This window comes from Strongylocentrotus purpuratus, unplaced genomic scaffold (genome assembly GCF_000002235.5).
Source record: "Strongylocentrotus purpuratus isolate Spur 01 unplaced genomic scaffold, Spur_5.0 spur5_scaffold_14, whole genome shotgun sequence".
In the NCBI taxonomy this organism is placed as follows: domain Eukaryota; kingdom Metazoa; phylum Echinodermata; class Echinoidea; order Camarodonta; family Strongylocentrotidae; genus Strongylocentrotus; species Strongylocentrotus purpuratus.
In genome coordinates, this window is record NW_022145599.1 from 4,325,720 (window position 1) to 4,350,254 (window position 24,535).

The window sequence follows — 24,535 nt, forward strand, 5'->3', positions numbered from 1 at the left end:
TTTTTAGAGTGAATTTGGGGCTCCCAACTCTTTGGTTTTGTACTTTTTCTGCCTCTCAGAAATGTTATTGTTTACATTGATCCAAGTAAGGGAGAAACTGCAGTGTAGTGGTTCACCTGTACACCTTTAATCAGTTATACCAGGAGGAGACACTCGAAGGTCTCAGTGATCCAGTTTGCTTCTCCCTTCCAAAGTACAGGTGACGCCAAATACTTTCATCATCATCATCACAATAATAACCACAACAATGACACTCATTAATCAGTTGACATATACATATTCAATTTTAATGTCATATTTCAAAATAAGTATTGACCATTTCTTAAATGGATATTACCTTTACTGAATGCATTTGGATACCTCTTCAATCATTAAAGAGCAAAAACAAGACAGGTAACAACAAAAAATAACATAACAATCAATATTATATCATGCAAAAAATATTATTTTCCTATCTTTTTCTTGCCAAAAGAAAATGGAAATCAATATTTCAATAATCCAAGCATGACATCAAGCATTGTGTCATGAAGGAATCCATTAAAGAGCTTTTTTTTTGCTCTATGCGAATTGATTGACTAAGTCTCAGCCATTGAAGAATACAAAAGCAATAAAACAATTTTTTCCATCAGCAATGCTCTATGTAAAGCGGATGGCTGGAAATTCCAGTTTTGACTCAATTTAAATTACAATATAGCTCTTTCCTCTTTCTCTATACTCCTATCATTATCTTCATGATCCTTTATAGTCTAATACTTGTGTAAATGGGATACATGTATAACACACATACAGAACAAGTCGTGAAATTTAGTATTCATAACCACGTTTGTTGGATCTGCAGAAGTGCTTTTCGCTGATGGAACAAAGTGAAAATCAGCCATTATAGACCTTTCTCACCACATTGAAGGAGATTTCTTCCTACCATGTAATCAGTTAATGGGTCACTTAATAAACCCGGGTCGAGAGAGACAACTGTAGATAAAATGCCTTGTTTGAGGGCATATTAGTAAGACAGACAAAGGACACAAAAAGTGCATACTAATGGCAAAAATGACTGATATTCTTACAAAAGTTGTTTATATTGTTATTCTAATACACTTGTGTGGTAAAAGATACATATATTGACTATTTGCTCAACATTCACTAATGCTTTGCAAAATGTTACTTGTCATGATATTAGCATGATTACAAGATTTAAAAAAACAAAGGTGTTTTGAGTTTTGAATGAGCATGTCAAGCAAAATTAATTTCACATATAATTTCCCCTTCCATTTCAACCATTCAGAATAAATTACCAATCATCCACAAATCTACAAAATTGAGGCTTCAATTTGTTCGCAAATGATGGAATTCAGTAGCATTATTGTGACAAAGATCTATCCCACTCGGATTCTGCAGTGGATGAAATAAATTAATGAAATAACACAAATAAAAACAAAAATAAATTATGATTTCAAAATTTGAAGTCAAATAGAAAAATTCAAGGATTATCCCATTTTCAAAATACAACTCAGATAAAAATGTCAGGTACCTTTCACATCTGGTAGGACTTGGTTTTAAACATATGCATTGAAATAATAATTAGGTCCTGCATTGACGAGACTCCATCAACAATGGTTCAACAAAATAACAGATATCTCAGGGGTATATGATACCACCATGCCTGAAAAAGAGGATTCACAAACAATCCTCATTGATGCCCATGAAAAGAAATAAAATTAAGAAGAAAATAAAAGAGAAAATAAAAATCAATGAAGAGATAAAAGTGGACTTTGCAATCAGTCATTTGTGTTGAGATACTTGGTACTCTAATAAAAACCATTACAAAATACTTAGAACAATATAATCAGTACATGCTTATAGCACCTGAGATACAAAACAAATAGAAGAAAAAAATAGTACAGAAATTCAAAATCAGGGATAGACAATTAAAAAGGTCAATATCTTAAATATATTTTCCCGCAAAAAGACATTTTCAAGCCCTTTCGTTTTGAGGGAAGCTCTAAATTAGTATGATCTTCCAAATGCCAGTGGAATTTAACCTTTTCATTTTGTTGGCCTGCAAATAGGACATAGAGCCTTTAATTAATCTACATGTATAAAGTAAAGGTTTTCTGAAGAACCTGATGTCATTGTAGTTATAGTCACCCTTTCCTCGCAAGTAATTCAGTGTAACTACATATAATGGCCAGTTTGACTGATGATCTCATTTATATCAATCCACCACTTACTCATACTGAATTTCTGATTCTACAAGGATGTAAAAATCATAATATAAAACAAGAATTTAAAAAAATGAAGTAAAATATCAAAATCATAGGCAAGGTGGGTATAAAGGGACCCCCAATATCATTAATAAACAATTCATGCAAATTTATACAAAGAAACAAACAGAAAACAATCATTATATTGGGAAAGAAAAATTATACCTTAGAAATATCTCACCATTTCCTGCAGCAATTTGAGTGAGAAGAGTCACAAAGTCTCCATTAGGATCCATATTTAATTAACCCTTTTTAGTTTGATACAAACTCAAAATTATTGAATAAATACTGTACCTCATTATCTTAATCGATATCAAATTCTGCATAACCTGTCCCTGCGATTTTCCAGGTGTTTTACAAGGTCTAATTCAAATGACCATAGGTCAGGTCAACAAGATGCAGTTACGGCATAGCGCTACAGACTATCCTACAATGACCATGTAATGTAGCTATGTAATTGGGATTCTATATCATGTTGTGGGTCAAGGTCAACCGGATATGATCATTTACGTCTGAGGATCGTCCTTTTCATGTCACCATCCAAAAGACGCAACCGGTGTCTATCAGAGTACGTTTCTGGGCAAAGACAGAGGGGTCAACTCAGAGGCGAGTGGCGACCACTAGACCAACTAGACCCTATACGTAACATTGTGTTTCACGCACATGCATGATTCAGGTGCCGTGATATACTGTCAGTACTACGTGCAAACTAAGCTTGATGACAATGCCCTCCGACTGCAGGGATGGATGGCAGCCCATGAGCCATCTTTTGTAACACTTCCATGTCAACTTTGTCAAATACAAAAAGAAGTAGGTCTATTCAATTTTCAGACAGCAGAGAAGGAGAGAGAGAGACAGACAAGGAGTGAAGGAGGGAGAGAGTGACAGACAGAGAGAGATAGAGATAGAGATAGAGATAGAGTGAGAGAGAGAGAGAGAGAGAGAGTGAGTGAGAGAGATATAGAGAGAGAGGGGGTTGGGGAGGGGGGTGGGAGAGTAAAAACCAATGAGGTATACAGCATTGTTGACAAGCACCAGGTAAAATGCCATTATCCCTCTTTCTTTGGTCCTCCATTTGTAACAACGAATTAAAAAACAAATCATATTGCTATAAAAAACTTTAAATTGTGAGACAACTTAACATGAACATTTACTTTTACAGAGTCATCATTCACATTCTCCAATCCAACTACCTTGGTCCTTCCTTGATTGTGCTTCATTCTATTTCAGCATAACAAACAGAATTGACTATAAATTGGTATGATTAAAAGAATACAATATATGTAATATTTTTGTCTTCAATGAAACTAACTCACCAATATAAGGAATTTGGCAAAGATATATTAGCGGTATAAAAGATTTGATAATGATATTGACAGTGATATCATTCCTCGGTAAATGAAACATTCATATCAATTTTTTGTTGGCTTTGGATAAACAATGTGGCTGTGAATATGTTTAAAGTACAGAATATTGAGTCTGTGTAGAAACCTGGCTTACCTGTATGACTTGTATAAATAACCCTAGGAATAGGTAACTTGTTACCATAGACCTAGTAAATACTAAATATATATATATGCTCATAAGTACAAAATACATTTAATTCCAAGAGAATCATTAAATACATAGACTACATAGGCTTGGTCTATCAATTTGGGACTGTTCCCTTGACCTAAGTGAAAGGGTTGGTTGTAAAGCATTGGAATAATAGGTGTTACTTCAGAAACTGGGTAATATCGTAGTTCTCGTCAATCGTGTTATGCAACTGTGCACAATATACCGAGTTAATTGCTTTCCAAAACTGACACCAAAAAAACAAAAAAAATAATGAGTGCATTGCAACTTTCACTGATTTTGTGGAAAATAAGCTGAGAAACAGAACAAAACAGTAAATAGAAGGGCTTATTTTTCATCTTTAAAATTGTTTTATTTGGGGGATGGGGGATAATATCCATTCTTACTTTGCTACACAACCTGATGACTCCGCTCAAATTTCAGCAGACCACACTACTAACTGTGAGAATCTTGTAATGGTGATGGATGTTCCCAATAGGCGGCATTAGGCTGGCTGGCTGGCTTGCTGGCTCGTTGGAAATGGCCTTCAGTATCAAACAGAACGATGCAACGTATCCCCCATCCTTCCAACATCTTTTCCCCAATGCAGACATCTACCTCAGGTTCCTTTCCAAACATGACAACGTAGAGATGTCTCGATGCTGGGGAATCAGCACTAACGACATTTTGGTCTACCTAAATTCACAGTAAACATTTTTTTCCTCGATTCATAATAATTTCTTGCCTTCTCTTCATCATAAGCATGAGAATCATCAGGAGCACATGAAGCCAAGACGGTGAACTAATCGTGCTTTGCTTTGGTGCTCAGCTATCCATTCAACGAAGACAACATTTTTTATTATGATGACAGACTTATGCACATACAGAGAAAGGTAGGACAGACTGGCTATTAAACACATACTCAGTCCCGCTTGGAATTCCACAATACAAGAATTTTACAGCTCGTCGACCACTAAGCATATTTCACGTCTCTTCAATGGTCTCTTGCCTTTATAGTTAGTTTCACACACAAATAAAATTGAAATAGTTTTTGATTGCATCCGAACATGTCCTGATGAGTGGAGCGGTGGAGAATACTTGCTAACTAGATGCTAGTATGTCATCCTGTGTCACTCATACTCCAGAATCCTCTTGTGGTAGAAGAGGAGGTACCTGTACAAAAAGACAAAGATTGGAAATGCATTCATCAAAATAATTGTAACAACAATTGTTTTGTCTTTATCAAAATTATGAGAGTAAATGTTAATGACTGTTTATCTACTCATCATTTTGCAACTAATGTTTGCTGAGGCACTTTACCATGACTAGAAATACCTAATAAGACCATCATCATATTTTTTTGTTTTAAGGAGGGAATCTCACTTTGTATTTGAAAAACAATCATGATTATGTCCCTTATTTGTATAAAAGATTTACAAATCATAATAAAGCTGAATCAAATTTTCAATTAATTGTAATGTGACTCTAAACATTTTTGGGGATACAAACATTCTTTACATGATTTTAAAATCATATATCTCTTGATATAGCTAAAACAAGCCCTGAAGTTTTATCTTGGGGCTTGTTAGCTGAGCAATGTAGAGCTAGGGGGTGTTTCACACAGATCCTAAGTCGAACTTAACTAAGACAAACTTAACTAAGTTGGACTTTAATATTATGGAGAGCCATTTGTAGCCTTGAGAAAATATATTTAAAAGCAAAAATTGAAGTATTTTCGACTTTTTATAAATTCCACATCAAGAACATGAAATCTCCTTGATAAAAGAAAATATGAATAATTTGAATTAACATTTTATGCCTTTTACAATAACTTGTACAAAATATTTTCATTAATGCTAACAGTTTTTCATAATTGATAAGTCCAACTTAGGATCTTTGTGAAACACCCGCCAAAGCTGATGAGAGTGACTGATGGAAGCGAACATACCCTTCGCTCTGCAGGACATCATGAACGCTTGCCTTAGTGATGAGGGCATCATCACATTTGAACCACTGATCTTGATGTTGCCTGACATAGCAGGTATAATGACCTGCTTCTAGGGACCCATGATGGTTGACTACTGCAAACAATGAGTATCTGCAAGAAAAGGAGAGTGAAGTGACAATTAAATATATTTTATGTCAACTACACTGCGGAAGTCGTATCTGTTGGGACTGCAAAATATAGACTTTCGCAAAATATGACAGAGGAAGTGTAAATAACACACGTTTTGACTAAGGGAAAATTTGACTTTTGTGACTTTAATCATGCAGAATTAACTGTATTATTAGAATGAGAGAGAGAGATCAGAAGAGGGGAAGAGACATGGGGGTAGAAGGATAGGAGGAGAGGGGATAGAGAGAGAGAGAAAGAGAGAGAGAGAGAGATAGGGAGAATGAGTAGAGAAGAAAAAGGGGATAGAGGCAGAGTATAAGAAGGAAAGGGAAAGGGGAGAGCGAGGTGGAGACAGAGAAGAAAAAGAAGTAAAGCTAACATCCAGCAGTCACGAGACAATAAACTTCTTTCACAAACTACTACTGCAAAATAGGCAGTTTTATTCACATCATCATACCTGCAAACATTTGAAAATAAGCAGAGCCTTACCATAGCCATGTATGCAGCGGCAGTGTAACTGGCAATACACGGTAAATCTCGAAGGTGCAGCCATTCAAGGCAGCCGGCACATGGTAAAACAAGCTAGATTCAGCTTCTTTTCTTTTTTTTGAATAAACAAAATATTTGGCCATTCAGTTGGCAGGTATGCATTATGTATAAATAGGACTTCAGAGATGAACTTTGACCTTGTCTTAACTCCTCCAATTAGAGATAAGACTTACTGATTATCTGAGGTAGTTGTTCTGTTTGACCTAGGATGATGACTTAGACCATTAGCTCTCCGATGGGTCGACATGTATGGTGTCATATCCAGCTCGTGAGGGAAGGAGATGAATGTAGAGATCTTTTTCCTAAACCTTGATGAATGCTCAAATCTCTGCAAAACAAGACAAGACAACAAAATGGAAAAAACATTTCAACATGCATACATATAACGTTATCAGATCTAGGGGGTGTTTCACAAAGATCCTAAGTTGAACTAATCTCTAAGTTGGACTTAACAATGATGGAAAGCTGTTAGCATATATGAAAATGTTTTGTAAAGTTATTTTAAAAGGCATAAAATGTTGATTCAAATCATTCATATTTTCTATTATCAAGGAGATTTCATGTTCTTCATGTGGAATTTATAAAAAGTATAAAATACTTGAATTTTCTCTTTTGAATATATTTCATTTTAAGACTACAATTGGCTCTCCATGATTTAAAAGTCCAACTTAGAGGCTGTTCACACCGGCAGAGATAGCGCATGCTAGACCGCGCTATCACTGCGGTGTGGAAGGTACAACGTCGTTTCGGTCCGCCCAACAGCGAGCCACGGCGAGCCAAAACGGCGTGCCACTGGAGCACCTCTTGGAGGTGGTCCACGAGAGATAGCGCGGTTTAGCGCGCGCTAGAAAAAAGGGGGTGCTACGATAGACTGCGCTATCTCTTTGCGGTGTGAACAGCCTCTTAGAGTTACGTTTTACTTAGGATCTTTGCTCATGAAACCAGAGTTAACAGCCCGCTTTGGCTCCAAACAGACTTATTCTACTTTGGATTGTGTGCGATAGTGAAAGGTGATCTCCTACCTTGAGATGAAAGCATGCAACCAGCGGTAGCGTCTTCATGGTGAGTTGCTTGGTAGATTCCTGATAGTTCTGACAAACACTGCATTTAATCTTTGCACTGCTGCCCAAATACTCTGGACGGGTAAATCTAGAAAGAAAGAAAAACAAGTCACATGTTTAAAACACCTTTACCAGTATCATCTCATGTATCTCATCATCTCATGTATCTTACATATGTATATATGCACCTGCACAATAAGAACAAAAAGTTAAAATGTGGAATAACAGGATATGTGAAAGTCTCCACATACACAAACACAACCAGTGCGTTTATCTTCATCACCTTGAAGCAGCACTTAAGTGGAAGAAGAAGAAGAACAAAGGCAATGTCATTTTAAGAAGAGTGGTAAAGGTAAAATGTCTTGGACATATACATATTTTGGACAAAGGCAATAAAGCAATGTGCTGAAGAAATCTACCACATTCAAATTAATGGCTGGTACGTCTCTATTGCACTTACTTCACTTATTTTGAAATCAGTCAATGAGATCAAGAGGGTGCTAAGGGAACATGCCATTGATTTCTTGTTTGAAACTCTGTCTATGCATAGACTTTTGGAGTGGAATACGTTTCCTCAAGAAGCATATCTGAATTGCTGAGACATTATTTGTTGCTATTAAAGCAAGCTTTTCAAGTTTCCAGGAGAACTCAAATTTTCATTTTGTAGCATACTCTGTCTTATCACCAAAATGAATACAAACATCATTTTAAAGAGTAAGTACCGATGCATTCTATCAGGCGTTAACAAAAAAGATGTTGAATTGCCCTTTGTGACTGACCCAAAAATCTTGAAATCTATGGCTTTTTTTTTGGCTTTTTTTTTTAAACCGTTATTTTAGAAGAACAAAATGTTTAATGAAGAACAAAATGTTTAATGAATAACAAAATATTCAAGCATTTAGAAATGAGACTATCAGCCCAAATAGGGAGAAAAGAAAAAGAAAAAAAGGTTTACAAAAAAAAAAGATTTCTGACCCATGATTTGGCACCTAAAGGGCAATACAACATCTTCTTTTTTAGGCCTTTAAAAGCAATCATCTAATCGATTTGTATCCATATAGAACCTAGCTTGGCTTGGAAGCATGTACGTACCTTCGTAAGCAATCATCGAGGGAATGTGGTACGTCATCAAACCCAGGGGGTGACATAAGGCCTGAGTCACCATTGTGGAGACTGCTACTACTAGTACTGGAACCTGCAAACAAAGTCAAGCACCAAGATTTAATGCATTTATTTAAAGACCATAATTAATCATTATATTTGCACACCATGATTAATGAATTCATTTGAAGACCATAATAAATGAATATATTTGAAGACCATTAAACATTCCTCAACTGTTATCTCCTACTTACTATACAAACAGACATGTATAACACATTTTTCTTTGCATTTAGTGATCTCGGCAGTCAGTACGAAATGGCCTGCCTGACCTGTCCCTTTGAACATACAGTATTTGCTTGTGCAAATGACCCACGTAGGCTTAGGACCTCCTGCAAAGTTTTAGTGATCACGTTCTCAGAAAACATGCACTTTTTTCTCTAATGCATGAAGATGCCCGGTCAAGTGGATAGTTGAAGTAATGCATTTCATGTGACCCACTTTAAACCAAACATTGGAGTTGGATCAGCCTGCCCGATCAGACCATTATTGCGGTGACATCTAACCAGTTCTAACCAGTTACAAGACTGTCCTTGATCTGAAAGTGAATTGGTCTTTCTCCTCCTGAGAGGCTAACCAACAACAACATTCAATTTTGATTTAACTGTATGCATAAGATTATCATGAACCTCAATCTAGAATTGAAGAACAACAAAAAAGTTCCATTATTTTTATATCTGATAAAAATATAATTTCTTCTAATATCAGGGAGGTGGTTAACAAAGATCCTAAGTTGAACTAATCTGTAAGACGACTTAACAATTATGGAAAGCTGTTAGCACCTTTGAAAATATTTTGTATATGTAATTTTAAAAGGCATAAAATGTTGATTCAAATCATTCATATTTTTTATTATCATGAGAGAATTCATGTTCTTGCTGTGGAATTTATAAAAAGTCTTAAATACTTGAATTTTTGCTTTTGAATATATTTTAGTTTAAGGCTACAAATGGCTCTCCATAATTTTTTAGTCCAACTTAGAGTTAAGTTCGACCTAGAATATTTGTGAAACACCCCCCTGGCATGGTTCTTTTCATGTTTCATGAAACAGAGCCCTCGGCCCTGATAAAATGTGAGGTGTTCGCTAGGATATCCTCAGGGAGCCTGGTCTTACCTGAAGAGTTACTGTCTAATGAGAAGTCTGGTAGAGGGGTGGGTACGATGATGGGAACAGGCAGGGGAGCACTATTGCTACTACTAGACGGCCCCAGGTCCAGAGATATATCCCAAAATGGATCTACTGTTGTTGATATACCCCTGAAGAGAAAAGATGGGAAGTGAAGAAGGATATCAGAACAACAAATCAATTCATAGCTTAACATCCATAGCTTATCATCGCCATAAATCACTCTTAAACAAGATTTATTACTTGCTAGTTTATATCAACTTTTGCAAAGGGACGCACCCAAATCCAATATTGTAAGGATTCTTACCGAACTAATTTTATACTTATTTTGCATTGACATCCTTTCCATTAATGGCTCAGTGGTAAAGCAGTGGTCTCGTAACCGGGAGGTCCCGGGTTTGAAACAAAGTCAATACATTAGTGCCCTTTGGTAAGGCATTAATCCTCATTACCAAGTCTCTCAAAGAGGACTTAAAGCCATCGGTCCCCTGGTTGCTTACTTACAAGTACAAGCATACACATGCTTTCTTTGCAGTCAGGTAAAAAAAAAACATCCAACCAACCCAAACCAAACAAACCATATTATTATATTTAAGTTTTCATATATCTTCTGTTGAGAGCAGAAGGCAATCAACAAAGTATACGAGTGAAGTTAAAGGCCCACTGTACTACTTGTAGCTACTTGCTCCCTCTATATCGAAAACAATGTCTAATCGGTGACCATTGGTTCCCCATGATCCTCTTTTCAAATGTTAATTAATTGAGAGCTGAGAAGATGAGAAAGCCACCTGTCAGTGACCTTCCTAGGTGGTCTAACCCCTCCTAGCCAAACTAGTACAGATGGGCTTAAAACCCTTCAAGATCTCAACGAATGATTTTTTTTTTCTTCATTTTTTATAGCGATGACTTGTAATGAGACTTACTTGCATGCTTGGCAAGTTACATCAGACTGCAGCCCTCCAGTGAAGATTTGGTCAATGATACAATTGCAATGATTTGGGTTATTGCCTGAAGCTCCATTGTGCCCTGGATAAAAGCAAAAAAGTAATTAACGAACGATAATATGTACAATAAGCCGTTTTCATAATGTAGCCAAATTTTAAATAATATGTCATTGAGAAGTGCCTTGATAGAAATTATTTCCTCACCTGTAACATGTAATTGTATTTCAAAAATCAGTATGCAAATTGCATATTTTACATGGGTAGGTAGGGCAACAGCAACTTAGCAACAACTAATATATGCAATTCGCATTCTGACTATTAAAATACAATTATCGTAACAGGTGAATTCAATAATTTGTATCGAGGCACTTCACAAAGACGTATGCGTTAAAATTGGGTTACATTACAAAAAGAGCCTATTGAGGAATCAGAAGAATGTCATTTGAGCAAAGAAACAAATACAAAACAAACAAAAAGTCAAAGTACATTCTCTTCGCCTACAAATACAAATAACTCTGAAGTGCAGAATTTAGGTAATGTAAATGGGGATCTGTCGCAACATGAAACATTCTAATGGTTACAGCAGTTTTTTGCAGCAAGAAACTGTGCAGAGTTAGCATCACCATTACAGGATGCAATTCAATCCAACAACCCGGATACTAACACGCTGGAAAGTGCTTTAAGAGGATGGCTAAGTAACTAGTAAGGCGTGATATAAATAACAGTTATCATCACTATATCTACTATAATATGACAGGGTCCTGTCTTTAAGAGTTGTGATTGATCTGAATCAATACTGAATCAATCACAAGTTTGCAGTCTCCTATCACTTATGTTCATAGTTGCAATTAATCACAACTATTTGTAAGACGGAGCCCTGGTATGTCAAGTTTACACTTTATACAACACACTCCCAGATCCTAATCAAATGATTGGTCATGCCCGGTCACATGTGATTCATTTACTGAGCCTATTGCACGCTATTTCATGAAAAAGCGTGCAATATTTTCCAGTCCTATTGCAGGCTTTTTTAGTGCGTTGTAGTGCATGTAGAGGTTAGAGCGTTAATACTGCATGTGCATATATGAGCCTATTCTTGCGCAGCACTATGCGTAAATGGGTATAGAGGTAAGTGGGCTTGCTATATCAATAGATATGTGTGTGCACTAAATTAAGCCTTATTAAACTTGAGATTTATTTTTCAGTCACATACTGTCATGAATCAATCTTGAATGAATTCTTTTTACATCAAATAACAAGGATCTAGGAGTTTCGTCGTATAAAACAAATGATGCATGTTTTCATTCGTTCATTATACGATCTATCCGCCCTCGTTGATGCTGTGTGTATCTATCGCACTCAGCCCAAAGGCTACGTGCAATAGATACACACAACTTGAGTGCGGATAGATAGTATAATGAATTCATGCTCATGCATCGTTTGTATAATAATTCCTACCTTTACAATGTCTGTGTAAGACATCTAATGCAGCAATGAAGAATTCATGGGCATCTTGCTGCTCGTAGCCAGCTAGATGCCTTGCATGAGTCCAAACCAGATGTAGTAACCGATAAGGAATGTGCACTGAGCGGATTCCAGAATAGAACTGAACAGATTCAAACACAAAATCAATGCATTGTTAGTTTCCTCTTTGGAGTCCTAATAAACATAAGAATCCTGTGTAGTTACAAGTGGGTGGATTGGTACATTAATGCTTTGTTTGATATGCTACATGCATTACAGCAACAAAATAATGATTGTCAAAACAGTCAAAAATTTGTAGGTACAGTACATTCTCAAATACTTTAGATTCCTTTTGCTAGAGATCTTCCTTCCCTGTAATCTTTTTGTAATGCAGCCCTATCACAAAGAGGAAGATGTGATTGCAATCGGTGTGGAATCTAAAAAAGTCAAGAAAGGCACTAATTGCCTAAATTTAGTCAGACACACAATAACCATAGTAAGAAGTGAGGAGCATTGCCATTCATTTAGATGATTGCATTAAATCTGACTCTGATACTGCCCATTTTGAAAATGTCAGTTTAAGAAAAAATATAAATATCTCTGATTATGTCTTAATCTTAAATGTTAGGCTTTCTTATCTGCATTCCTTCTTTTTTTTTTTAAACATGGGGTCTGCAAGTTTTGTAGAATGATTTTAGCAGAATGAAGGACCATTTGCATCCGGTATTGTATACTTGAACTTTGACTGGGTATATAATTACACAAAAATCATATCAGGACAATTACCCCCCCCCCCCCCCCCCCAGACAATTCCCCTCCCCCCGGAAATTACTCCCCAATGACAACCACCCCCCTCCCCTGGAGGGCATTATCCCCCTGAAAATTACCCCCCCCCCCCCCAGGATAATTACCCCCTTGGACAATCACTTCCGAAGACAATTGCCAAAAGACAGGATATCATGTTCAACCCCCTCCTCATACACACATACATACAGAGTGATTATCCTAGAGGGTAATTGTCATAGGGGGCAAGTTTCCGGGGGAAGGGGGGGGGGGGGGCTAGAAAGCTTTTTACCTCCTGAAATACCCTGGTCATTTCACACACAAGACAATTATCTCTACTGCGTTCGTTTTCACAGTGATGCTTGTCTGAAAGGAAGAAGTCCCTGAGAAGAGGAGTGTGGGTCAGAGCCTGAACGATGCAATTCATGAAACATGTGTTACCTAGGTTGATCAGCCCCCGTAGACCTGGGAAGGAAGAAAAGAATACAAGAGAAATAGTTCAGTTTGCTTCAATCACAAACACATATGATGTGTAAAAGACATATAGTACTCACGGATACAAATTGATGCATTCAAGTGTTTTGCATACTCCTTAGTAAAAAATAAAATAAAACAGGATACACAGGAATGCTTACTAATTCAGTTCTGGAGAGCTGGAAAGGAGCTATCTCTTTAAAAAAATAATACAACTCTTTTGCCTGTAATTTATACCGGACGCTTGGCTAAAGCCGTTGTTCAAAATTGGGTTTAATAGGAAGTTAGTGTGAGGTCTAAAGTGTCCTGTGTTAAACTATATTTAGATCAGCGGTTAGGTTGAACTGAATGAGTAGAATACAGAAAATTGTGATGAAATCTTGCTTGTTTTACGGCAATTTTCAAACCGAGCTCATATAATTACAGACAAATTAGTACTTTTAATCTGATATTTCTTGTACAAAAGTAGCTTTAATTGACCCACAAATTAACAAACATTTGCCCAACATGGCAACAACTGATGGTGATTATCATCTACGGACACGCCATCAAATATGACATGCAGTATGTTGCCGGCAGGCTAGTTGCCACGGAGAGTGGAAAAAAGGTGTGGGATCTGAAGTGGATGACATTAGAGGGAAAGAAAGACTGAAGATTTCAAGGAAAGAAATGGTGAAGAAAGAAAGAGAGCAGTAAGTTTGGTCTAAATGAGGAGGATGCTCGAGACTAGAATTGGAGGTCTCATCCTAACCACAGTAACCCCTTGTAAGATGCTGACGATGGGGTTCCTAAAAGAAAATTATCCTCCTTAATATTGAATATATTACTATATTTTTGAACTATGATCAGAAAAAATAAAATTTGAGACAAAAATATAATGAAAATCCATCTGATTTTTCCCAACTTAAATCAATGAATTCTTTTCCACAGTGGAGTAGAAAAAACAGCTGAGCATAATTCTGGTTCTGGAAGAGTATATTTGCTACTCATTCTCTTTCAGTTTCCTCCACTTCTTTGTCCTGCTTTCACCTTGATTGATTGACCCACCTATTGTAGAGCTTCTTCTATTCCTTTGTATACTGTAACTCCATTGAATGATTAACATCAATTGTCTGCCTAGAGTCTAAAGGACCTTAATAGGTACTTAATGTAGTAAAGCCCTTTTGACTATCATACAATCATGTCCCAGAGCTCTCAAGTACCCTGAATGGCCTACCTATTGTAGAGCTTCTTAACACTTTCTTTCTGTTTGTAAGGAAGGTTGTTTAAAGTCTGTTTGAAGCCAAAAGCAGACTAACTGTGAGTGAAATGATGTGAGATGACAGCCTTTTGGCTCCACATGATCACCACACCCCATCCTCCCCCGCAACCCTATTTTCTGTCTCCCTCCATCCATTTGCCCCCCCCCCCACCCCCTCCCCTTCTGAGGTGATGTACATATTGTAGAGCTTCTGAATACTTTCTTTCTGTTTGTAAGAAAGTTTGTTTGAAGTCTGTTTGAAGCCCACAGTGGGCCAACTTTGTGTAAAATGACGATCATCACATTCCACCCCTCCCCTGCAACCCCATGTCCCCCCCCCCCCCCCCCCCCCTCCTGCTGTGTCTTACCTATTGTAGAGCTTCCTGATACTTTCTTTCTGGTAGGGTTCCTCCTGAGAAGCTCTATCTCATAGCCTGTGGCTTCCCATGCAGAGAAGCCTTGAACACTAGAACCTGTCAACAGGAAATACAGAGAAACCGTTTCAACACATCACTGCAGCAATTTCAACAAGGACATTCAAGATTCCCTGAGGTTTCTCAAAAGGTGATCCAACAATTGCTCCTGCGACAATTCCTCTGGGTTTTATTTCAACTAAAGGTACAGTATCAGGTTAGGGTTAGAGTTGGAATTTGGTTAACACTAAGGATAAGGATGCAATTAGGTTAAGGATAAGATAGGGCTCATGGGCTAGATCGTCTAGATGCTTTTTGGAAGTAGTGTCTGTATGCATTAGCCCTATGCTAGAATTTTGAAATTTAGGTGTCCAGACTTAAATTGTAGGTGCCTATGTGTTCCAGGCACCTGTTAGTGTTGAACTCTGGATAAGGGATAGGGCTAGGTTTAGAGAAAGGGTTAAATTTAGGAATTCAGTTACTGTATGTAATTGTTGCTGGAGCATGTGTCATACAACATTCTAAACCACTGCAGTTTCATTGTTACTCTGATAAGCAGAGGTCACAGAGTCTGTGGAAAACTTGCCTATCCTTCGGTTGCATTCTATGAAAATACAAACTATACAAAATGTAAACCTAATGGTAAATTAACCGGTATTATTTCAAAAAATTTGCTTTTACTAGTTGGTTGTCTACAGTCAGAGTTGATAAAAGTTCCTCATTTTTTTTAAAAATTCAAATCAGATTCTCTAAACTGACTGAACCCATTGACAACCAATTTAACATATTACCCATAGGTTTACTATAGGAACCACCCCGCTCCAGTAGGCAACAGGTTAAACAAATCCAACACAATCTGATCTACGCATCCATAGGTAGAATATAATAATAATAATAATAATAATAATAATGGTGGCTTCTTATATAGCGCACATGTGCGTCACGTTCTAATTTCTTTTCAGTGTTCCCTCAGGAATTTTCCAGAAAACTTTTACAGGGATTCTCCAATTAAACAGAACCTGGTTGGATCAAAACCCTTCAAAAAAAATCAAGTGTACCACACTCAATTGTTGTATACATGTAGATCTCATAGATAAGAGAGTACCAGTAGGATCTTTGTTGCACACAGCTTCTAATTCCATCCCCACTTGCCATGCATATACCTGGGGAGTGTTTCACAAAAAACTAAGATCGACTTTTAAGTCGATCTTAGTCTTTGTGAAACACCCCCCAGTAGTTCTAAAAAGATCTGCCACAGTAAACTGCAGCGGTTGACCCCGGAATATGTGAACAACCCTTTAGAGAGAATTCTCCATGCGTTGTATATACATACCATGGAATTTTGAACAATTTAATCTCTCCTCCTGTGATATCTGTTCAAACTCAGAGTCGTAGACGTAGTCTCCACACGGCACACAGAAAACTGTCCCGTGAGTCATGTCTACGGCTGTAAGTAACAAACAACGATAGGTGAAAGGAAATGTCTTACTGATGTGAATAAATCAAAACAATAAAGACCCTTACTTTATGACACAGATGCAAAAGGTATTGTTTATAGAGACATTCAATAAAGTTGTATACACCCTCTTAGAGATTGCACACTTGGTACTCACAGCAAGTGTGGAGAACTTCAGATCCCCCTTCCCCCCCCCCCCCCCCCCCCCTCTCCACAATCAAGGGTAAAATATCCAGGTAAGGGTATTGACAAGGGTATCTAATATCACAAAGCAGGCTGTCAACCTGCAAAATAACTTTGATCCTCCCAAACTACTCCCGCCCTTAAGATGCTACAATACCCTATTTCACTCAATTGGACTAAGGGATAAACAAATTTAATCCTTTCTCTCTGTTGATATCGACCGAAGGAAAACATTCATATCTTTTACTCCATTCAGACAAGGGTAAAGAAGCTCCAGCAGAGAATCCTGCATCCATTCTCTCCTCAGATGTTGTTGGTATTGACTCTCTCTCTCTCTCTCTCTATGAACCTACCAAGATTGTGCTTGGTGGATCTGGCATGGTCTTGTATATGGCCCATGGTGTAGCAGCCGAAGAACACACAAGTTAGGCACGCATGAAGACGTTGGTTACACTGCTGGCATACGTGACAGCTACCTGCCCGAGCCTGAGCAAAGAAAAAAAGACACAGAAAGAAACCATACTCCATAGTCAAAGGATTAATACTGGTACTTAATACCTTAGTCACACCAACAAGACCGACACCAGGACCCCGTTTCATAAAAATTGTAATCAATAACAAGTTACAATATCTGTTATAAGCTACTGAAATCCTGGCATATGATTGACTGATTGCAAATTTTCCATAGAAATTTAGAATTTGCTATTGATAATAAGTTTTATGAAACGGGGCATAGATGTAGATCAACTACAGAGTGAACAATCTGTCACGTTACCCCCGATGGCAATGGATCGATCAGTTTAGATTCAGTTTGGAGTCGGTTTGGCGGTGCGACTGACTACTGAGGTATAACAAAATGCATATAGACTAGACTAACTTCTGTAACTTAGTCTATCTAGACGATGGTAAGTAAAGTGAAGTGACTATCAAAATTCGATGGCATTATCTTCAGGATCAACACTCATACATGTAGATACGTCATCAAACTAAGAAAGTGTTGCATTATTATTATTACAGCTAGGATATATACAAGAGAATGAGAGATTGCTGAAATACATTATTTCTTCATTCACGAAACATGATCTAAGGAAACAATAACGCTGCTGAATTCACTCAGTTTTTCATCTCAGCAATTCTTGAATTCATCATTAATGCATCAATTGTTTTAAAGCTAACAATACATCAACAGGACTCAAGTAATGCTCACTTTTCTCTTAACATTTTCGACAGAGCTACATGACACAAAGAAAGCTTGAATAATTCTAAACGGCTTTGTTCCTTTGCTCTTCTTGAAGGCAGCTACGTGCGGGCAGCCCGATAAGCTCATACTAAGCAGCGGCTGCCCGTTGGCTTCGTCCACTCGACTCCGTATCTTCGTAGTCTAGCGGGGCACTCCTCCGCGTGTCAAGCCTCTGCTAACCGGTAACGAGCCCAGTCTAGCTCGAACTTCAATCACTCGATGTCTAAAATGGTCAATCCCTATTTCAAAACCGAGGTCTACATCATGATCCTAGGTCCTTCACTGTGTTCAAAAATCCATAAAAAGAAATAATAAGCTGTCTTTCGCAATTAGTGCAAGTGTTTTTAAACTCCACTAACGTGTCTGTTTTGAAGTAGCGTTCCCTTGTTATACGCGATATGAATTACGCACAATAAGAATGTACGTTACTGTATGAGCTCCCCAGGTGATACAGTGTATGCCATAAGCTGTACATAACGTTTATGTAGGTTCAACAGTGCACCACAGTATTGTGTGTATAACGTTCCGCTGATATTTATCGAGTCATTTCTCGCAGGTGTTGGAAAAGTTGTTTCCAATGCGCAATCGCAGTACCCCAGTCACAGTATATTGACTTCCGGATTGGGTCAATAAACCTAAACCGTACCCATCTCGGATGATCTCTCACAAGCCCGAATTATTTTGTACATGCAGTCCCAAACTGGAGGGGATGCACCCAGCCCATGCATACAAGTGGTAAGAGCTGACAAAGACTAATAAACCTTAAAACAGTCACACACAGACAGAGTGGAGGGGAGAAAATAAAGAAAAGGGAAAGATTGTGGTTTATTCTTTCACAGATAATAATATTTCATTTCATTAAGTTTGTTCTTTACTTCCTTTAAAACCAAAATTAATACAAATATACCACACACAAGATTAATTTCTTCTGCTCATAGCAAATTTAAAAAAGAATCGTTTGGTTATAAGTTCACATCTCAGTTTGAATGAAGATGTTCCTGACTGCCAAAAAATTATTGTTTAAGTCACCACTTCTACAAAAGTATTGCGTCACTCTCATAATCTGTGGAATACATTGAGAGACTCGAAGAGTCGTGAAGGTTTTGAAGACATCATTTTTTTTTTCATGAGGACAATATTAAACTGATGGCATATGTCATAATTATCTTAGACAACGAGAAGAAGCCTAGCTGATACAAAATGAATAAAATCAACTGAGATGTCACTACTTCGTAATAAGTGACTGCCGAACTATAATTATTAGTGATCGATCGCTATTATTCTTTGATGTTTTACATATTTGACTTGCCATATATTCTGACTCGCCATATAATCATTAAATATTGATCGGGTGATGGGCTGTATGAAGATTATACCGCCAGCTATAGTACTAGATCATTTTCCCCCAAAGTTGGGGGGGGGGACACCAACAAAAAGGGCACCTACACAGGGAAATACAACTTTTAGACATTGGTATTTACACCTACATCGTGATTACATTATCAGGGATGATTTCAATTTTATTTCTCTTTTTACATGGTCCAAGATACTACTTAATCATCATACTTTACAACTGGATGTGGTGGTCTTAATTAATTTTAAAGATTTGTGAGGTCGCAGTGCGAAAAAATACATCTTAGAAATTAGGGGGGAAATCATGATGGTGTTTTAAGCACAATCTAATCATGAAAGATTGACAAGACCTTTAATAAAAAAAAAACGTAATATTATCAACTACAAATGCTTGTGAGCTTAGGGAAGATAAAGAAAAGTTGTTCTTAAGCGCTTTTAATTAGGGGCACATTTAGTGGTAAAAGGAAAAGGGGGCACACATCAAAAGGGAAAGGGACACTTATCAAAAGGGGGAAAAAGGGGCACATGTCAAAGCAAAAAGGGCAATTATCATAGGTAAAAATGTGGCACTTCTAATACCTGAAACGGGAGACTCACCAGAGAAAGAGGCACCTTTCATATTTTAATAGGGGCATTTATCAGAGGTGAAAAGGGGAATTTATGAAAAAGGGAAGGTGCTCTTATAAAATTAAAAAAAAGTGGTACGTGTCAAAGTACACAGGGCAATAATTTAACAGAAGTGAAAAAAGGGGACTTCTAGTAACTAAAAAGTGGCACTTTATTATAATGGAAAAGGTACATTTATTTTGTCAAAAGAAAAGGGGAACATATCGGATTTAATAGGGACATTTATGAGAGAAATGGGCAATTATTAAAAAAGATGAGGGGCACTTATTTGAAAGGAAAAGAAGCACAATTCATAATTTAAAAAGGGGCACTTATCAAAGGTGAAAATGGGCACCTGTCAAAGTAAGAAGGACACCTCTCATATATGAGTGGGGCAATTATAGGGGTCACTTATCAAAATCATAAAGGAACACTTATAAGAACGTGGAACAGGCACATATTTGAAAGAAAAGGGGGCACATATCTAAAGTAAAAGAGGGCACTTTTGGGGGTACCAAAAGGTTGATTCCACTGTGATATTTAAACAATTGCACTGATATGATTCAAATGTTTTAAGTCGAGAAAAGGTGCCCAGTTATACTATAACTTTAATCTCACAGGCTTACGGCGGGCTTAATATACCATCAGATTGGGGGAGGGGGAAGCTTCTAACCGAATATCAATGTTCGGTTTACTTTTTAGAAATGCAAGTGAGCGAATCGCGCTGTAATTATACAAAAAAATTACGCTGCGCCATTAAACTAAGTGAGATAATAATTCATAACCTTGCAATCCGAATTATCCACTTATGCAGGTTTACTCTTATTAATTACTACGTCAGACATAATTATCAGAAGGCACAATTAAGTTCAAACAGGCATGAACACCCCCAGCATTGCATGATCTAAGTTTTTAAAATGTAATTGTAGTCCGGCGCCATCTAGTGTTCAAATCAACGTCTTTCGCGTCGACGTTTCATACATTTTCTTGCAGCTCGAGTTTTGAATTTATTAACAACACGTCACAAGCAGCGCTCAAAATACACGGGGGCGATGGGCGATTCGCCCCCGTGAGCTCCATAATCGCCCACGTCAGGTTGCCCACGGGGGCGATTGCAAAATAAAAAATCGTCCCCGTGGAATTATTAAAAAAAAGATTATCTTTTCTTATATAACTTTAACACAATACCAATGAAATGGAACTTAGATAGCGCTTTCCCTCCCATCTCTATGAGTATTACCGATACAAACAACGGAAGCTCGCAGTGCACAGCTAATGCGGCCGTCATGCTGCGCCAGTAGTACGTACCGGTGTGCACGCTGACGCCCAATATCTGCTGGAGCTGGAGACGATCGCGCAAGGACTGAAACATGGAGAAGTTTTTCGTTGTGAAAAGTGTGAATCCTCTGAAATCTGGTTGTTCTAAAAGACCAGCAAATAATGTAACTCGACCAATAAATCAATATTGAGAAGAAGATCAGCAAAGATGTTGCAGGAGTGGATCTAGGCGGTTTAGGGGGTTTAATCCCCCGATCCCCCTTGGGCTGCCAAGTGAAAATGTGTGAATAGAAAAATGCTATCATGTGTCCAGACCTACACAGTTACTTAGATTTCAATAGATGCCAGGAAAACATCACTAACGGGGGTTCAAAATAGCACCAAAAAAAATCGCCTCGCCGCTTCGCGGCTCGTGGACGATGCTCCACATCGTATTTGGTTTACCCCCCCCCCCCCCCTGAGGAAAAATCTAGATCCGCCCCCTGTGTTTTGGAAGGATATGGTAAAGACTAAAAGTAAAGAAAGAATGTAAATAAGGTTGCTCCGAATAATGAGGAGGACATTATGTGCAGAACGGGAAGAAATTGAGAGAATGTCATCACGGGCAGGCGCGGGTCCAGGATTTCTTGGGGGGGGGGGGCAAATTTGAAATTATGCGAGCCAAATATTGGTACGTAATGGTGACCAGCATTGACGTAATGGGGGGGGGGGGTGCAGGGAGGGGCGATTTTCCCACTCCCTCCTCCGAAAAGCGCCAAAGCTTTGACGTTTCATTAAATCATTAGAGAAAGAAGACGATTCGTTGTACCGTTCTCGACTCTTAATCCTTGTCTGAAGCCAGCCCCACCCCCTCTTGCACGAAGCGCGGAAGCTTTGACGTTTCATTAAAGTATTAGAGAAAGAAGACCATTCGTTGTACCATTCTCGATTCTTAATTCTTGTCTGAATTCGGTTCCACCCCCCCCCCCCACCCTCCCGCGCGAAGCGCGAAAGCGTTGACGTTTCATTAAATCATTAGAGAAAGAAGACGATTCGCTGTACCGTTCTCGACTCGGCTCAAGGGTTTTAGGCACTAAATTACGGTCAGCTGAGTATCAAGGGGCCCGACTTAGGGCCCTCGGTTGGGTCCAGGGCCAGAGCCCCAGAAGCTCAGGGATTTTAGGCGTTTAATTACGGTTAATACTTTATTTTTTTGTGACACTGACAACTAGTGAAACTAGTGCTAAGCCAGTCACAGGGAATTCATGATTTCAACTGATGCCTGTCAGTGCATTGTAAATTTGATTTTTCTTCAAATTTCATTTAAAAATCTTTTCATATTGAGAAATATGGTGCATTGGCGTATGGGCTATGGTTGGAGCGTTGGATGCGTTGAACAGCGTTTGTGTATTATGAGGATTTATCATATTCATATTCTGAATATTTTCAGCGAATTGAATAATATTGAAAAGGATGCAATTCATAGTTGTACTCGATAATTCTCACTTAACATATTTATTCTCTCTCTCTCTCTCTCTCTCTTCCTGTCTTGCATAAAGAAAATATGAAAATAATATTTTGCCTTGATTAAGAAAAATTGAAATTTTATCAGTATTAAACAGGGAGAAGGAAAGGGGAGGAAATTAATCAAAACAAACATTGAAGAATCCAATTCAGTGTTCTTTCGTGATTCATAAGAATGAAAGTACATTAAAAGGTGAAATAATAAATTGAAGAGCGATGATAAATCAATTCTTTGACGTTGATTGATTGAATAAAAAATAATGAAACAATATGGTCTGAAGGTCATATATCTTCGAATATTAGAAAGTTTCATCCACCATCGTGTTGTTGAACACTATTTGCAATTTAATTTTAATGCGGTGACTTGTCGGTTACGAGCAGAAGGTCATTTCAGGCTTCTATACTCTATAATACTATAGAGACATCTCGTCACATCAAGCTACGAGAAAGTATATCATCATCTCACAGAATTCTACTCGAACACCGCATCGAAATTCTTTTCACCCTTTTTTTTCTTCTTCCTCTTTTTTGGTCCCTTTTAGCTCTCCTTTTTTCCTTTTCCTTCCTTCTCTCTCTTTTTTTTTAGCGGGGGCGGGGGAGGCAAAGGCCTTTTGCCCCACCCCCATCCCGATCCGCAACTTGTTTTTCGGAAAATTGCAACTGATATCCCCCTTCTTTTATTTACTTCTTTCTCAATTTTCCTTCCCTTTATTTCCTCTTTAGTGACTGGTCCCTCAGAAACTAGTGCTAAGCCAGTCACATGTAGAGAATTCATGATTTCAACTGATGCCTGTCAGTGCATTGTAAATTTGATTTTTCTTCAAATTTCATTTAAAAATCTTTTCATATTGAGAAATATGGTGCATTGGCGTATGGGCTATGGTTGGAGCGTTGGATGCGTTGAACAGCGTTGGTGTATTATGAGGATTTATCATATTCATATTCTGAATATTTTCAGCGAATTGAATAATATTGAAAAGGATGCAATTCATATTTGTACTCGATAATTCTCACTTAACATATTCTCTCTCTCTCTCTCTCTCTCTCTCTCTTCCTGTCTTGCATAAAGAAAATATGAAAATAATATTTTGCCTTGATTAAGAAAAATTGAAATTTTATCAGTATTAAACAGGGAGAAGGAAAGGGGAGGAAATTAATCAAAACAAACATTGAAGAATCCAATTCAGTGTTCTTTCGTGATTCATAAGAATGAAAGTACATTAAAAGGTGAAATAATAAATTGAAGAGCGATGATAAATCAATTCTTTGACGTTGATTGATTGAATAAAAAATAATGAAACAATATGGTCTGAAGGTCATATATCTTCGAATATTAGAAAGTTTCATCCACCATCGTGTTGTTGAACACTATTTGCAATTTAATTTTAATGCGGTGACTTGTCGGTTACGAGCAGAAGGTCATTTCAGGCTTCTATACTCTATAATACTATCAACAGATATCTGGATAGAGACATCTCGTCACATTAAGCTACGGGAAAGTATATCATCATCTCACAGAATTCTACTCGAACACCGCATCGAAATTCTTTTCACCCTTTTTTTTTTTCTTCTTCCTCTTTTTTGGTCCCTTTTAGCTCTCCTTTTTTCCTTTTCCTTCCTTCTCTCTCTTTTTTTAGCGGGGGCGGGGGGAGGCAACAGCCTGGGAGGCAAGTCCCTTTCGCACCCCCCCCCGATCTCCTTCTTCCCCTTTTCTTTTCTTCTTCCTCTTCTTTCTTTCCCTTTCTCTGCTCTTTCCCTTTCCCTTCTTTT

At 37.8% G+C, this 24,535-nt stretch overlaps 1 protein-coding gene across 1 annotated transcript; it reads right to left on the minus strand.

The window, feature by feature from the left end:
* Positions 1-261: 261 nt before the first annotated feature.
* LOC581205 (ubiquitin carboxyl-terminal hydrolase 22) lies at positions 262-18,497 on the minus strand. The gene is made up of 13 exons (XM_030984004.1): positions 17,993-18,497; positions 17,139-17,271; positions 16,480-16,593; positions 15,102-15,206; positions 13,312-13,484; positions 12,231-12,378; positions 10,752-10,854; positions 9,817-9,959; positions 8,634-8,736; positions 7,503-7,629; positions 6,654-6,808; positions 5,764-5,913; positions 262-4,988 (listed from the first exon to the last, which is right to left on the minus strand). The coding sequence occupies exons 1-13, from the start codon at positions 18,110-18,112 to the stop codon at positions 4,946-4,948; spliced, it is 1,617 nt and encodes a 538-aa protein (XP_030839864.1). The 5' UTR covers positions 18,113-18,497; the 3' UTR covers positions 262-4,945.
* Between the last annotated feature and the right edge of the window lie 6,038 nt (positions 18,498-24,535).